This window comes from Silurus meridionalis, chromosome 14 (assembly GCF_014805685.1).
Source record: "Silurus meridionalis isolate SWU-2019-XX chromosome 14, ASM1480568v1, whole genome shotgun sequence".
Taxonomy (NCBI): domain Eukaryota; kingdom Metazoa; phylum Chordata; class Actinopteri; order Siluriformes; family Siluridae; genus Silurus; species Silurus meridionalis.
The window spans coordinates 12,637,868-12,653,887 of NC_060897.1; the positions used below are offsets into that span (position 1 = coordinate 12,637,868).

General features: G+C 37.8%; 1 protein-coding gene across 3 annotated transcripts in view; it reads left to right on the forward strand.

Moving 5' to 3' along the window:
• grb2b (growth factor receptor-bound protein 2b) overlaps positions 1-15,581 on the forward strand; it is a 30,331-nt gene extending 14,750 nt beyond the window's left edge. For all 3 annotated transcript variants that reach the window (XM_046866479.1, XM_046866481.1, XM_046866480.1), the window contains exons 3-6: positions 7,319-7,416; positions 11,174-11,296; positions 14,471-14,639; positions 14,781-15,581. In XM_046866479.1, coding sequence (XP_046722435.1) covers positions 7,319-7,416; positions 11,174-11,296; positions 14,471-14,639; positions 14,781-14,966 — 576 coding nt within the window. In that variant the 3' untranslated portion in view covers positions 14,967-15,581. The remainder of the gene's footprint in view (positions 1-7,318; positions 7,417-11,173; positions 11,297-14,470; positions 14,640-14,780) is intronic.
• The last annotated feature ends 439 nt before the right edge of the window (positions 15,582-16,020 follow it).

Genomic DNA, 16,020 nt, shown 5'->3' on the forward strand with positions numbered 1-16,020 from the left:
AAGCCTCTGCCTACATAGATTACTGGGGAAAAGTGTGATTCCCAGTAAATTACACCTAAACTTTGTCCTGTTTTTGTATTCTGTATTTAAGTAATCTGACCGAGGGGGCGACGCTGCTTATGAAGAGCCTCTTCTGTGGAAGATGTCCAAGAATAGTGTTAAAACCAACATCCTGTTTGTGAAATGAGGCTTAGTCACTCAGACCATGAGTTTGAAACATCTTTAAATTGCTGTACTGTAGCCATCGAGGTGTTTTTTTTTTGTCTTGTTTTTTCTAATCAAAGATCTGCTGTGGGTTGCTCTTTGTTCCTCAGATGTTTGGAGATTTCAATGGTTCGAGGTCACTTGATGTGCACAGGACACCTCAGGCGGTGGTTATGAACATGACTAGGCCAGGCCTTGGGGGTGGGGTTGGGTTGGAGCATATGGTCTTGCATAAGTAAAATGTTCATTAGTCATCATAAGGAATCTGCACTGTTCTTATTTGAATGTTGTTTCATGCTGCATTCTGAACAGAATTCATTTGAGACTGTATTGATGTAGTGTATATAGAAATATATTTAGTTTTTGTATCCATAAAGATTTGTTATTTGGTCGCTTTTAGTATTTTTTTTGAGTCCTATATATTATTAAGTGATTTATCTGCTGATTTATCAGCACTAACACAAATATGCACAAGACAAATTAGACAACTACTGTACAAAACCTAATATTACAACTAAATGTAATGGTAATTATCAGTAGAATAATGTTATTAAACAGTAGTCGCTTGTTCTGCACAGCCACATGCCTTTGACATCATAGTCAGGTGTCCCTGAAAGTGTCCCAGGTAAAATAACTAAAAATAATTGTTTGTTAATTCATTTTATCCACCCTCACCCTCTGTAAATAGGCTTTTAACAGGATTTTCAGTGGGTCTTCAAAAGTCGGGGGAAAAAATAAGTCTAAAATATAAAAATCTAAATTTTAGGCATTAAAAAGTCTAGTGTAGTTCTTGTGTCTTAATAATCTGATGTTTGTGTAATGCTACTTCTATTGCTCATCGAACTGTTCCCGTTGAGAATCGAAAAGCACTTTTTGTTCCTTAGATTCTGTGGTGGTGTTGTTCTTTCCAAGTATAATTCACTGTATTACGGCTACAAATGAGACCAAAATGCAGAGCATCCAATCAGCTTTCTGTTGTTGGCACGAATTTCTCTTGACTTGTGCTACAGACATAAAAATGGATTTTATTTATCAGCTATGTGGAAGTGCAAGTTTAGCAATATTTGGCTTAAAAAATATGTATTTAACGGTGTTTTTGATGCTGTGATGTCGGTCTTAAATTAAATTTTTGTTAATGGTCTTAAGTCTTGAATTTTACTTTGAAACCTGCAGAAACCCTGATTTAAAGTAATTCTCTTCGCTTCATCACAGAATGTCGTTCTTTGCTAAAGACGCTGTAACCTGGGCTTGGTTGGTCAGACACCCATTTGCCATGTTTGCTTATAAGTTAGACCCTTATTTAACTGACCCAGTAAGCGTTCGACCCTGTAAATGTGTCCGATCCTTGTAGTACTTGTGTTCTGTATAGAAAGTTCTCCACGTGCTGATGAATATAACAGCAGAGAGGCTGGTAGTAACACGCGCAGCATTGTTATAGGAGTTAGTGATGCGTGGCTATAATTGTGAGTAGCAATTATAGTAAGCTTTGTGTAGTGTCCTCTACTGTTTATTATAGTGTACAGCTGTACTGAGGCATGTTCTTCTGTTCAATCATGTGCTGGGCTGTTGATGGTGCTGTGCTGTGAACGATACAAGTGTCTTCACTGTTCTAATGGACGTACCAATTATGTACTTTATGATTTTTATGATATTTTGTTAGTTTTTTTTGTTCTAAGCTTCTGCTGCACGTTGTCTCAGCTGTACGATTATTTTTTTAAGCAAGATTTTATTAGGGCAAAAATATAATTTAAAACATGGCAGCTGGTAAAAACATTTCAGCAGATTTAGCTAATCCTGGCAAATGATTGATCCTCATGATGCCCTGATGTGGCTTTTTTTTTTTTTTTTTTTTTGCTCTGGGTAGCAGCAGGAGGCCCAACCAGCTGTGGACGAGATTATCCCTGACTTGAGGCACAGAAATAGAAACTGTCTCTGCAATTGCAGCTTAGCGAGATCAAACGATCTGGAAATGAATAGGAAAGCCGTTTCCTTGGTGTCCATGTGGTTTGTGGTGAATTGTACTGTATAGTATGTAATAGAGTAGTGTATTGGTATCTTTTTCTTTCCTTTATTAGAGGTGCAGTGGTGAAGTCTGGTTCTTATTTGATTCTCAGAATTTTTCAGTTTAAGCAATCCAGTGCAGTGTTTTTTTTGTCTGAACCATCTCTTAAAAATTATTTAAAATTTGCTTTGAAATATTTAAAACAAAATGCTGTACAGGTTCACAGTTGATCTTAAGAAATCGATTGGTATTTTATGAAAGCTATTTAACCATTATATGATAGTCCATATAACATAAAATACGTCTTGCCCACTGCAATCTGGTGTTATTGGACTCTTGGTCATTTCACAAGTGCAGATTATTCAGAATCTTGACAGGGTCTTCACTGGAGGATAAATCACATGACCACCTTGCCGTCTGTATGTTTTGGGATCCCTGGTGTTCAAAAAGTATTATTTCATAACGTATAATTAATGAACATCATAAGATGACACATCTATGTCATGTGATGTGATATGACATGAAGCATCATGTCTATTGTATTACTACACCCTGGAACCTCCCTCCTCCATGAGGTCATTGCTGCCCCTACACTTTGACCTCTTTTTCTGAACAAGCTGTTTTATGCAAATAAAGGAATTTTACTGTGCACATTCGTGATGATTAAAGCTTGCTTCTTCTTTTCGTGTTTTCTTCTTTTCGTGTCTTCCACCAGGTTTTAAAACCAGACAATGTATACATTCTAGCTTGCAGAGCTTTTGGCAGAAATGATCCAGAGGCAGCATGATTGAAATTCTGATTCAAATGTCTCATCGATATTTGTGATTTCAGTTCCCAAAAGAAATTAAACTCATCATGCCGGTGGTTTCAAACATGTCATGAGTTCTTGTTTTTAGTAGAACATGTTAATGTGAGAAGTTGAAGAGAAAGGATAGCAGATTATAAGAAATCTAATTTTGGCTGATAATAAATTGCAAGGTACTTAACGAATATTTGTAATAATATGCTTTCATTTTTAATTAATGGTAACAATCCAACACTGGAAATATATTCATTCATATATATATATATATATATATATATATATATATATATATATATATATATATATATATATATATATAAATAAAAGTAACTGTCCCAAAGTAAACAAATTGCTTTGGATGACTTGAGATGAAAACTTTTTCCTGCGGTTGAGCCTGGACTCTCCACCATTTCACAAGTGGCAAAGTTATCGATTAGTTGTTGCAGCCCTAATATACAGAGGTACCTTGACCTACGAGTGCATTAATGTACAAGTTTTCTGAGGTACGAGCGGTCACTCTGCCGATTTTTTTTTTAGCTCGAAACGCTGCTGCTAGATGGCGAAGCGAAGATTGTAATGAAAATTAAGATAAGCAAAGAAGAAAAAGTAAAAAATTAAAAGTTTAGGGATACGTAGTGTACAGTAGTGATAGCAAAAAACGAGTCTTCCATCCTCCTCCGCCTATCTCCTCTACCGCCCCCCCTTACGCCAGCGTCTTCGTTAGCTCAAGTTATCTCATCTCCAAGTTAAATACACTGAATAAAACCTTACTTTATCTTTACACACTCTTTCTATTATGTTTTTATACAAAATTTGTTATTTAGAAATGTATTTTCCTAATTTAATAACATGAAACATAAAAACAGGGTGTCATTTTGAGGGTTAGAACAGTTTAATGCCATTTTAAGTATTTTCAATGGGGAAAACTGATTTGATGTGCGAGCAAATTGAGATACGAGCTCGACCATGGAACGAATTAAACTCGTAGGTCAAGGTACCACTGTATACACTTACACACTTTAGGGACAAAAGTTTGTTGACATTGGGCCAAGATGTTTTGTTTTGTTCCATCCAATCCATCATCTAATCCCTATTTGCTGTTATTATTAAATCCACTATTCAGGAAGATGCTCCACTGGATTTCGCAGTGTGGCTGTTGAAATGTGTGCTCATTCACCTAGAAAGAGATTAGTAAAGTCAGGTACAGCTGTAGGGCCTGGGTTGCAGTCAGCGTTCCAGTTCATATCAAAGGTGTTTAATAGGGTTGAGGTTGGAGCTCTAAAGGTGGTAAACCATATCTTTCATGAATCTTCTTGATCAAATGAAAGTAAAATGTAATGTTACAGCAGCCGAAGACATCTCATACAATTGTATCTCAGAATTTGGGGAAGAACTACATATGGCATATGGAAGATTCAGGTGTCCGACTACTTTTGTCTATAAACTGTAGCTGCATTAGAATTGTTGGCTGAGGAAAATGCTCACCAACTACAGGCTTGGTCTTTTTAGGACTGTTTTTTTTTTCCCCTTTCTTTCTGTAATTGATTAAATGATATGTTTTTATCTTCCCACCTCAGAATGCTTGTCACTTTACATCTGTCCTCAACAAATATTAAGATACGATTAAAAATGAGTAAATCTAATAAAAAATATCCACTGGAAAAACTCAGAACATCTAATAAAGTAGAACATGATGCAAAGATGAAAATGGTACAAGTGTACAAATGAATATAAAACAAACAAGCTTTAAAGCCTGAGAAATATTTAATGTTAATGTTCCAGAACGTTGCTGCTCTTTTTGTGTATAGAATTTAAAATCGGGTAATAACATTTCTAGTCAGTTGTATAAACAGGAAGCGAATGCAGTGCTGATTAAGTTGCTGTGTAGTAAATGCAGTGTGCTGCAGCGGTGATATTTAAGTTTCAGGTTGGCATGTGAGCAAAGCTTTACGATGGTCTGAAATATACGGAGTGAAAAAGCTTTAATCAGTTTTGTAGTTTTTCTTACTTTGTGTTTTCCTAGGATCAGTTTGTAAGTATCCTCACTCTGTGTATATCAGGAGTTATTCTCCTCTAATGGAATTTTGAGTTGCTAGTAATAGTCAGAGCTGGACCTGTTTGTAGAAACACAAGAATATGTATTTGATGGAGTTGTAACGCGCTGCCAATTAAGTGCTCTGCCCGATGCGGCAAATGTAGAAAATTTGTCTCACTATGACCAAATACAAGTTGTGATGTACATGATTGAATTATATACTTTACTGAGAACAGGTTTTAAAAAAAAAATTATTATAAGTTTTTTTTTAACTTGCCGCAAGGGAGATTTTGAGCAGGTTTCCTGTGTTCGAGTGGGAGTCTAGTCAAGGTGAAACCAAATTTGTGGTGTCTATACCTTTACAGTCTTCTCCCACCAGAAGTAGAAGCATGTTCTCTGTATGACGAGTCTCAGAAATCATTAATAGGCTTTTTGTCAGTCAGAGCGTAAAGACCCTTCACCACTGAAGAGTCATGGTAGTTCAGTGGTAAAGACCCTTCACCACTGAACTACCATGACTCTTGTTTCATTACAAGAATCGTTGTGTTTCAGGGCATGTGGTCAAGATTTGTGTGTTGACTTGATTACAACTTTCTCTTTGTTTGTAATTGGGGATAAACAAGACGCTGCTACCATGTGCCAACAAATGGAATTGTCCCAGCTCGAAAATAGACATTTCAGCCTTCAGCATATGCAGAAACAATGTACAGTGATGAGGGAAATATGTATGTGTGTGTGTGTGTGTGTGTGTGTGTGTGTGTGTGTGTGTGTGTGTGTGTATATATGTGTATATATATATATATTATATAGTATGTATGTATGTATGTATGTATGATAGATAGATATGTGTTTTTGTATTTCCTAGCATTGACAGCAAGTGAGGTGGCAAAGCACTTGAAACGTTTATTCAGGTGTGTGTGTGTTTCTGGAGAATAGAAAAGCAGTTTTCAGAACCTCAAGATGTCATGTCATAGTATGTGCTAAAAGAATGACTCTATAGAGTGTTGGAATTTAAGGGGGAAAACCTCTGTACAGCACTGTGGCCTCTTCTTGTACAAGGTGTTCTATCTCTGGCCTTTAGGGTTCTGATGCATGTTGTAGTCTGTTATGGTTTGTGGAGTGTTGAAGTGTTAACAATTGTTAAATGTTGTCATCATTTGGGTGTATTTGGAGCTGCGTGTGGTTAAGCCAGTAGTCTCACCTTTCCATGTCTTCTTTGTTTCCTCCATTGTAAGCTGCTTGGTGATAATCAGAGTTTCAACTTCACACCCCTTCACATGAGCAGCTCTTGTAGTTCAGGAGGCATTACATTACAGACCCTATAGTACAAAGTGGTTGCAAAAAAATTGTATTTCTTTTTGAAAAGTATTTTGGTCCAAATGCTAAAAGAACCACTCAAACATTAAAAGGAAATACAAAATGTTGTCTGTTGTAGCAATAAATTCACACTGTTGACGGATATTGTTCTAGTTATAATGGTCATTGACATGTTTATAAATAAATTAAGCGGTTTTACTAGTGTCATTTGCGTGATAAAGAAAAAGGAAATGCCAGTGTAATGGTCGTTTATTTATAAAATGTAGCATAGTTAATTTCAGAGCTGGGTTACTGTGGGCATGATTAACAGTGTTTTGAAAATGTATTAATCAATCTTTTTTTTTTTCTTTTTTTTTTTTACAAAAAATATACTCCAATTGCAATAGAGTATTTGGCGTGTACAGTGTTTTATGATTAACAGCGCAAAATAAAGGTTTGGTGTTCTTATTTGGATAAGTCACTTTTATTCTGATGAATAAATATTTACAAATTTTCAATATGTAAATCTGCACCCTGGTGGTTTAACCAAAAGCCAAACCAGTCTTATTAGTCTCATCATAATGTCATAAGATTGTCATACAGAAGTGAACATATGATGGGGAGTTTTTACAGACTTATCATTACAAAGAAAGCTACATTAATAAATGTTTTAGATTGATGTGCCCAAATTGCGAAACCTCTAGTCTGCCCGCAGTGTTTAAAGACACAAACTGGAATAACGCATGCAAATTCGACATTCTGTGTACGCTCTATCAACGGGTCCATGGTAACCCATGCATCCAACAGATACACCGCACCCGTGTGTGTTCACAGCTGAGTGCATGGCTGATTTTTAAATGGTTGATTCTCTCACACATTGCTCTCTGGTTTCATTCTGTTTCTAGACTTGCAGATGCTACTGTATGCTTTATAAGCATGTAACTAATCAGTATTACGTTTGTTGTAATACCTGCAGGTATTAAATGAAGAATGTGACCAGAACTGGTACAAGGCGGAGCTGAACGGCAAAGATGGCTTCATCCCCAAGAATTACATAGAAATGAAAGCACACCCGTAAGTACAACCCGCACAGCCGTTCCGTCTCCTTTCGCCCCCATCGCTGGAGCTGAAAATCATTTAATGTCGCTGAGCCAGGTCTAAATATCTCCAGTGAGTGCATTGTGAGATTCGCGATTCACAGTAAAGATCCAAGCAGCGCCAAACCACAGCCTTTAGAAACGTATGTGTTTTATATTATTAATGGGCGGCATGATGGTTTCGCTCTTATACAAGGTGTGTTTCACACGTCTTCTTTACAGCATCCTGTTGTTCGTTAGTCAGGACTCATTTTTAATTATTATTAAAAGTGACACAAGCCGTGTCCCCATTGTCTAAGCAATCTAAAGGCTGTGTCCTGTGTACTCTTTGCACGGCACTGAACGCTCCAGCAGGAACGATTGTTAGCTTAAATGATCACATTAAGCAGCAGCTTTTAATATATAGAACATCCAGATGGCAGTATTTGCAACAGGTAAACATCTGTGGGTTTTTTATTTTATTTTATTTTTTTTTTATAATCACTGTTATTGTTCTCAAGGGACAATACTATATAAATGAAACTTGGATATAATTTAGAGTAGTCAATGTGCAGCCATTATTGCTATTATTGCCATTATTGTCAAAATAACTGGCAACATACGTGAGTACACCCTGAAAGAGATCCCTATACGTCGTGTAACCGTGCATGTTCTATTCATTATGTTCATGGGTCTGTCTGTATCTTTAATTAGAGCAGTTAAAATTTCGTGACTTCTGAGTAAAATTCTCTCATACTGACCTCAACATGGCACCTCATGGCAAAGAACTCTCTTGAGGATTTGAGAATTAGAATTGTTGTTCTCCACAAAGAGGGCCTGGGCTATAAGAAGATCGGTAACACCCTGGAACGCAGTTACAGTACAGTGGCCAGGGTCATACAGGGGATTCCTAAGACGGGTTCCAATCTGAACAGACCTCACAAGGGTCCATTAAAGAAGTCAAGTCCCCATGCTCTTCATCAGTTGCACACGCTGAATTGCTTTAGAGGTTGCAGAAGCGGACGGTCTGCTTGTCGGTGCTCAGACCATGAAGAAAGGAGGAAGCCTCCTCTGAAGCTGACTTACAAGAAAGCCTGCAAACAATTTGCAGAAGACAACCTGTCCAAGAGTATTAATTACTGGAACCATGTCCTGTGGTCTGATGAGACCAAGATAAACTTGTTTTGCTCTAATGGTACACCCTGAGTGAACATGTCAAAACTGTGTCCAAAGTGTCGATATTTTGTGTAAGCAAGATTGTTATCCAGCACTGCCTTAATCCTCCTGGGCGTGGAATTAACCAGAACTGTACAGGTTGTTGCTGGGATCCTTTTTCCATAATTACATCACTGAGCTGCTGGATGTTAGACACATGGAGCTTCATCACCTTCCGCTTGAGGATCCCCACAGGTGTTCAACAGGGTTCAGGTCTGGAGACATATTTGACCACTCCATTCACCTTCAGCTGAGCCTAAAGCAAGGTAGTTGTCATCCTGGCCGTGTTTTTGAGGGTTGTTATTATGTTGGAAAAGTTTCGAAATGGAGGGCATCATGTTCTGCTTTTTGTGTATGGTCTGAGCACTGACAAGTGGACCTTCCACTTCTACAACCTCTAAACCTCTCAAGCAACCTTCTGCACCTGACTCACAGCATGTGGACTCAACTTTTCTGATCAACCCTTGCATGGTCTGTTCAGAGTGGAAAACCTCTGTATGACCCTAACCACTGCACTGTAACTCAGTTTCAGTACCGATCTTCTTATAGCAACAATTTTAATTCTCAAATCCTCAGATTTCTTTGTCATGAGGTGTAATGTTGAAGAGCCAGTGGGCAGTATGAGAGAATTGTACACAAAGCAATACATTTTAACTGCTCTAATACAAAATACTCAAATTTGTATGGCCCTGTCGAGCAGATGAAAATGTGAACATGTTGAATAGGACTGTGGCTTTGCATGCTTACACTATGTACAGCTGTTGTCACTTAGGGTGCACTCACTTTTGTTGCCAGCTATTTACACATTAACTGCTCTAAAATATATCCAAGTTTTATTTCTACATTATTGTCCTTTGGGAACATTACAGTAATATGGCTGCTGAAATGTGAGGGGTATACTCACTTTTGTGAGATACTGTACATTATGACCTCCAATATAATGCAATGAAGTGTTTCTGACAGTAAAACTTTGCTATTCAGTGCAGTAGTTTTTCTCTTTATCATTCATCTACACCATGTCAGTATCTGGTGTGACAAACCTTAACCCTTAATGTATCAGTGGTCTCGGGTAAACTTTGTGCACTTTCAAAAACACACTGGCTGTTTTTTTTTTTTCCTGGTACAGTTAATCAGAAAAACATTTCAGTGACCAACATTTTAATATTAATACATCAGCATTTGTCTGAAAGACAAATAAATGTTTTCAAAAGTTTTCAGTGCTATTGTTGTGAAAGTTGCCATGGCTGCTCATCAGGGATAAATACACATTGCTCACTTTAACTCTTAAATTCTGTAAAGCCGCTTTGAGACAATGTCTGTTGTGAAAAGCGCTATAGAAATAGACTTGACTTTAAACCACAACATTAGCTTGTTTGCTAGGTCTTAGTTTGCTAATGAAGAATTGCATATTGTTTTTTTTAATTTCTTAGTACCAGAGTTACTTGCTCTTTCAGCACTAACATAAATTCATATACATTATTTATCTTTGTAAATCTGCTTTGAAATAAATGTCAATTGTTAAAAGTGCTATACAAATAAAATGGTATTGAATTATTTCTTGGAATAACACTTACTCGTTTTTTGGATCTTTCAATCTTTTCAAGTTTAGTTACGATCCAGAAAATAAATATGGAAAAGGATTCTGGGGTTCATTTGTTTGACTTTTATCAGGCTTCTTGTGGCTCAGAGGCCCATATATTTGACATCCCTGCTCTAATTGCATCTTAAGCATGAGCTGAGAGTTCACTAACACAGATTAAGGCTTAAAAGCATTTTGAAAAGCTGCTATTCTTGCGTTAATGTGACTGTAATCTTCGCATGATGAAGCTTTAAAAAAAAATAATAAAACACCGAAGTGATTTCCACCAGCTCACATTTACATACAGACTTTGAATATTGGCGTCATAGGCATCCAGTTTTCTCCAGGAAGATGGGCACGGGGGCGGAGGTTTTTTCCTCTGCTAGTCAGCCATTTGTATGTTTTTGCACGACTGTGCCAATCTCAGGCAGAGGAAAGGGAGCGGCTATGGCAGGACAGCTGCATTTTATGGAACTGTCTGTATTGCACTGGCATGCTCTCAGCGGTGCCAGTGTGTCCCGTATCGCTCCTTCGATGCAAATACGTGAAATGGCATGCAGACAGCTGTCCTGCAAGATTGCACAACCACTTCCTCATCGCACCGTAGAGTAAATGAATTGGAAAAGAAAACTCACAAAGGGTTTTTTTTTGTTTTTTTTGTTTTTTTTTGTTTTTTATATCCCTCCTACCTACAGTCTAATATCAGCATAAGTCTGGTCCAGATGCTGACAATCAACAGTACAACAGAATTGTTTTTGGAATCAGTCACTTAAGTGGAGCTGTAGGTTTTCTACTGAAGCCCCACATTCTTTTTCAATTTGGTCACCCTGATTTTTACTCAGAACTCATGATCCGATTTGTAATTGTTTTGATTAATATGGCAGTTAAATGTCTTTTTTTTCTGTGTGTGTGTGTGTGTGTGTGTGTGTGTGTGTGTGTGTGTGTGTGTGTGTACATTTAGGTGGTTCTTCGGGAGGATTCCTCGGGTGAGAGCAGAGGAGCTGCTGAACAAACAGAGGCATGACGGAGCGTTCCTTATCAGAGAGAGCGAGAGTGCGCCAGGAGATTTCTCCCTGTCTGTGAAGTGAGTGAACATGCCGGAGCTTATACTCCACCATACTGGATATTTTACACCTCCTTCTTATCCTCATTTAGTTTATTCATTTCTTTTTCTTTTATTTTTTATTTTTCTTCTCTCTTGCTATGTGGCATTTTTATTTTTATATATATATATATTGTAATTTGTTTCCTTTTTAGAAAAATGTAGTGCATTTAATTGCTATATTGCATCAAAATGCAAATATGTAAATAAAAAAAATTGTTTTAAATAAAAATCTATTTAAAATAGCTTTTAAGAAAGGTAACCACACTGTACTGTTTTCTTTGTTTTAGTTTGAAATTATCCCAAACTTTGGAAACTTTCTGGCGTTTCCTTTCACCTGAATCTTCTCCTCCCCTCTGTTTTCTCTCTTACTCTGTATTTCATTCGGCCGAATCTTCTGTGTTTTATGGAAGCCTAATTTGGCACATTCAAAAAAAAGTTTGCTTAATTCTAAATTTTTTCTCTTAATCGTAATTTCGACTTTATTTCTCACAATTCTGACTTTATTTCTTGTAAACATCCACCGGTAACCATGTTGTCGGCCTGAAGTTTGAAGCTGTTGGTGTATGAACGAGGCTCCTCTGCTTCATCTGTCGCCTCCAGAGCTGATTGTTAGTTCTCTCTGGGAATCAGAGGCTTAGTTTGCCTGATTGGCAAAAAAAAAGTTGACTATTGCAAGAAATTAAGTTGGAATTAGCCAAATAAAAACCTGTTTATTGTGGTGGAAACGGGTTTCAATAGTGTTTACCTGTCAGAGCGCTCCAGAGTTCAGCCGGTGGTGCATCAGTAATAACGGTCCGTGGGGAAACACAGTGCTTCGTGTGTAGTTAAATGGACTAAATGAGTTAAATTATGTGCCTTGGTGCATTTTTGTAATCTAATTACTCAAGTTACTCAAGGAATCGTTTCTGCTATAAATTGAATTGTTTGGTGCTTTTACAGATGGTGGCCACTCATATAGATGCATGTTTGTCTCTGTCTTTCACCAAAGCCTTGGCATACATACAATGAGTAAAAATTATCCTTTTTTTTGTTAATAACCTTCTAGTGCAAATATAAACATACACACACATGCTTTTGATTTGTGTACTTATAAATATAAGCAAAACAATATGTATTGTAAACATGTTTTTTTTTTTTTTAAGCAATCTGATGAGTAGGAAGCATTTCAGACACCATAATTACAAACATTGTTTATTGTGAAGCCATTGTTAGCACTTATGGCTTCATGGCATTTACTGTCAGAAGTAATTTGGTTTTTGCAGCATTGTGGTTCAATTTTGGGCCATTATTCTCAGCAAATTGTCTCGGGTTTTGCAGGGTTACGAGGGACCCACTGACAGATTTTCCGTTTTAAAATCCTCCAGTGCGTCGCTCCAATCATGTTTCCTTTGCTGAAATGTAATGCCGTGGTGGCGTTTGCACAGAACCAAGCCCATATGATTCTCATACTTCATTGTGAGAATGTTGTTCTTGGGAGCAGACATACAGCCGTGCATTTTTTTTTTAAACATTATGAATTATTGCCAAAACATTCAGTTTTTGTTTTGTCTGGTTTGTCAGGGTAGATTGTTCTGATTTCTTTTTTTTTTTTTTTTCTTTTTTTTGTCGTCATGCGTGCGGTTTTAGAATGGACGCGACTGTGGTGCAGTTCATTGCATATTGTTCTCTGTGTAATTGTTGTTCTTACGTCTTCAGGTCAGTTCTTTCCAAGTGGCCGCTGGATTCTGTCTTACCAGCTTCATTATTAAACAGAGTGCACTTTGTGAAATCTTGTGATGCCTCAATTAATTGTGGGTGCATGAAATTTGCACTTGATTGCTAAACGAATACTTTTGACACAGATGTTAAAGGTCTATGCATGTTTATTTAAATACATAGTTTAAATGGAATGATTTGTGTATTTTAATTGGATATTTGCATATGAAGTATATTTACCTAAAAACCTTTTTAACAATTATTTAAAATAGATTGTATTGTACAGGAGGCATGTAGGCGTTTAGCTGACCTCTAGTGGTCACTTCTCCCAGCATAAACTTTTCCCCACAACCAAGCTTTCAGTCTGGGTTTTAAGCTACATGTACCAATGAACATGGAAAAGATGTATTGGGATTTTCCAGCCAGATGTGGTTCTTTTCCAAACTGTTACCACAAAGATGGAGGCAAACAACTGTATAGGACGTCTTTTGAATATGGAATTGTTCTATCATTTGGAACAAACATGTTCCAGCATGAAAATGCCTCTGTGCACAAAGTCAGCCCTATCAAGATATCGTTTACATGGGTTGGAATAAAAGATCTTGAGTGGGCTGCTACAGAGCTCTGACCTCCACCCTATTGGAAGCAGAAACACCTTTGGGAGCAGAAATCTGACTGCACCTCAGGCCTCCTCACCTCACCTACATCAGTACCTGACTTTACTAACACCCTTTGAGCAGAATCTCCACAACTACCATCCAAAACTTTCCCAGTAGTGTAGGTGGTGTTAGAACAGAAATAGGATGTTGAAAATGTATATATGAATCTTCTGCTCACGTATCCACAAACAGTTGTTCATTTAGTGTACCTCTGTTTCATCAGCGTGCTCGTCTGTGTCGCTGCTTCAATTGTTCTGCCATTTTCTGTGCAGTTTCATATGCAAAGCAACTATTGATAGTTATCGGTGTATTTACCTCATTTACTCCCACCACCACACATGATTAGCTGGAGGAAGGGAGAGATTCTGGGTCTATTTCTGTGTTCCAGGATGAGATCAATCCACAGTCCACCTTTGAATACATTTTATTGCTAGATATATTATGGCACTATAACTGGGGCGTTGGAGATAACGTCTGATGTGTCGCCTTCTTAAAGGAACACAGTCATTGTTTTCTTCCATTACGGGCAAAGGTATCATTTGCCTGATTAGCAGTGATAGTGTTTTGACATGTTTCCTGGTTGTCACTGTGATTTGAAAGGAACATCTATACACTCAGCACTCACATGTTATGGAAGTAAAACGGTCAAGTTTATCTATATATATATTATGATGAAAAAATTAGATTTCTTGGTGTGTGTGTGGGGAGCGGGGGATTTGGGGTTGGAGGTTCTGGGGGGGGCGTGTAAAAAAATGTCTCTTCTCTCTTTCTCACTCACACTCTCATTATGTTTCTGCAGGTTCGGCAATGACGTGCAGCACTTCAAGGTGTTGCGTGATGGGGCAGGAAAATACTTTTTGTGGGTTGTAAAGTTCAACTCCCTCAACGAGCTGGTGGATTATCACCGTTCAACCTCCGTCTCTCGAAACCAACAGATCTTTCTACGTGACATCGAGCAGGTGCCTCAGGTAATTCAGCAAGAACTTCAAGTTCCACCATTGACCCAAATGACCTGTTTATATTTGAGTTACTCGCATGTAGAGAATTTTCAGTGATTTTATAACTCATGCAACTGTTTTTTTGTTTGTTTCTTGTTGTTGTTTGTGCAGCACCCCACATATGTGCAGGCCCTGTTTGACTTTGACCCTCAGGAGGATGGAGAGTTGGGGTTCCGTCGTGGTGATTTCATCCAGGTCCTTGACAACTCCGATCCTAACTGGTGGAAAGGTGCATGCCACGGCCAGACAGGCATGTTCCCACGCAATTATGTCACGCCTGTCAATCGGAACATGTAAACAACAAAATTGTAGATCCCTTATCTCCAAAAACACACAACCCTCTTCAGATCAGCCTCAATGTCCCCCTCTGCCCCTAACAGCCTGTGATTTGCAGAGTGAAAAGAGAAAAATGGAAACTGAAAAAAAAAAAGGAAAGAAAAAGGGTCAGGAGAGTGTGTTTCATTTCTCCAGTGACATACAGGCAAAAAAAAAAAAAAAAAAATCAACCAACGCTGATTCCTGAGAATGATTGATTGCATCACTATGAACGCTTGCAACCAGGATGTAATGAGCTTACTGCAACACCACACAAACTAACACCACAACGATCCTGTGTGTAGATTTCCCCTCGCTCCTTCTGCCTCCCCGTCGTCTCTCTCTCAACATTTTCTCATCATAGCGCGTTTTCTCTCCATTACGTTTCAGCTGCATGTTTTTAATCACATTGTAACAGGAAATTTCGAAGCCGGTTTGTGTCCGAAAATAAAGGAAAAAAAGGTTGAGTAAAAAGTAACCATACATAGATGCAATTTAAAAAACAAAACAAAAAAAAAAACAATAATCGATGCTAGTAACAAAGTCTGAAATAACAGGCGCAAGAACTTTGTACATCAGTTTTTGGCCACGAACATATACATAGAGAGAATCCATTTTTAAGAAGATATATATTATATATTTGTATGTGTTTGTTTTTATCTTTCCACGGATTATTTTTTTTTTCCTCCCTACTTTTATTTTTTTCTTCAGATGTAAATTATGTTCTGTTGTTTTCGGATGGAGCGGAGTAGCTCTGGGACGTGCCGAATCGTCAGTATAATTACGATGCATTTATAATCTGAGATTTCTCAGATACGTCGGCATGCGGCTTAATCTCGCCACATATTCTTTTTGGAGAAAAGAAGACGAAAGAAAAGAAAGCATTAGTTCTGGAGCTGCATATTGTTAAACGTAACCGTTTATCAGGACTCTGTCAGTGACGTGCAGGTGAGAGCCATTTAATGCTGCAGGAGTTTGTTTAAATGTGAAATTGTCGCGAGGCCAGCCACCATTCTAAGCCAAGGTATTTACTGCA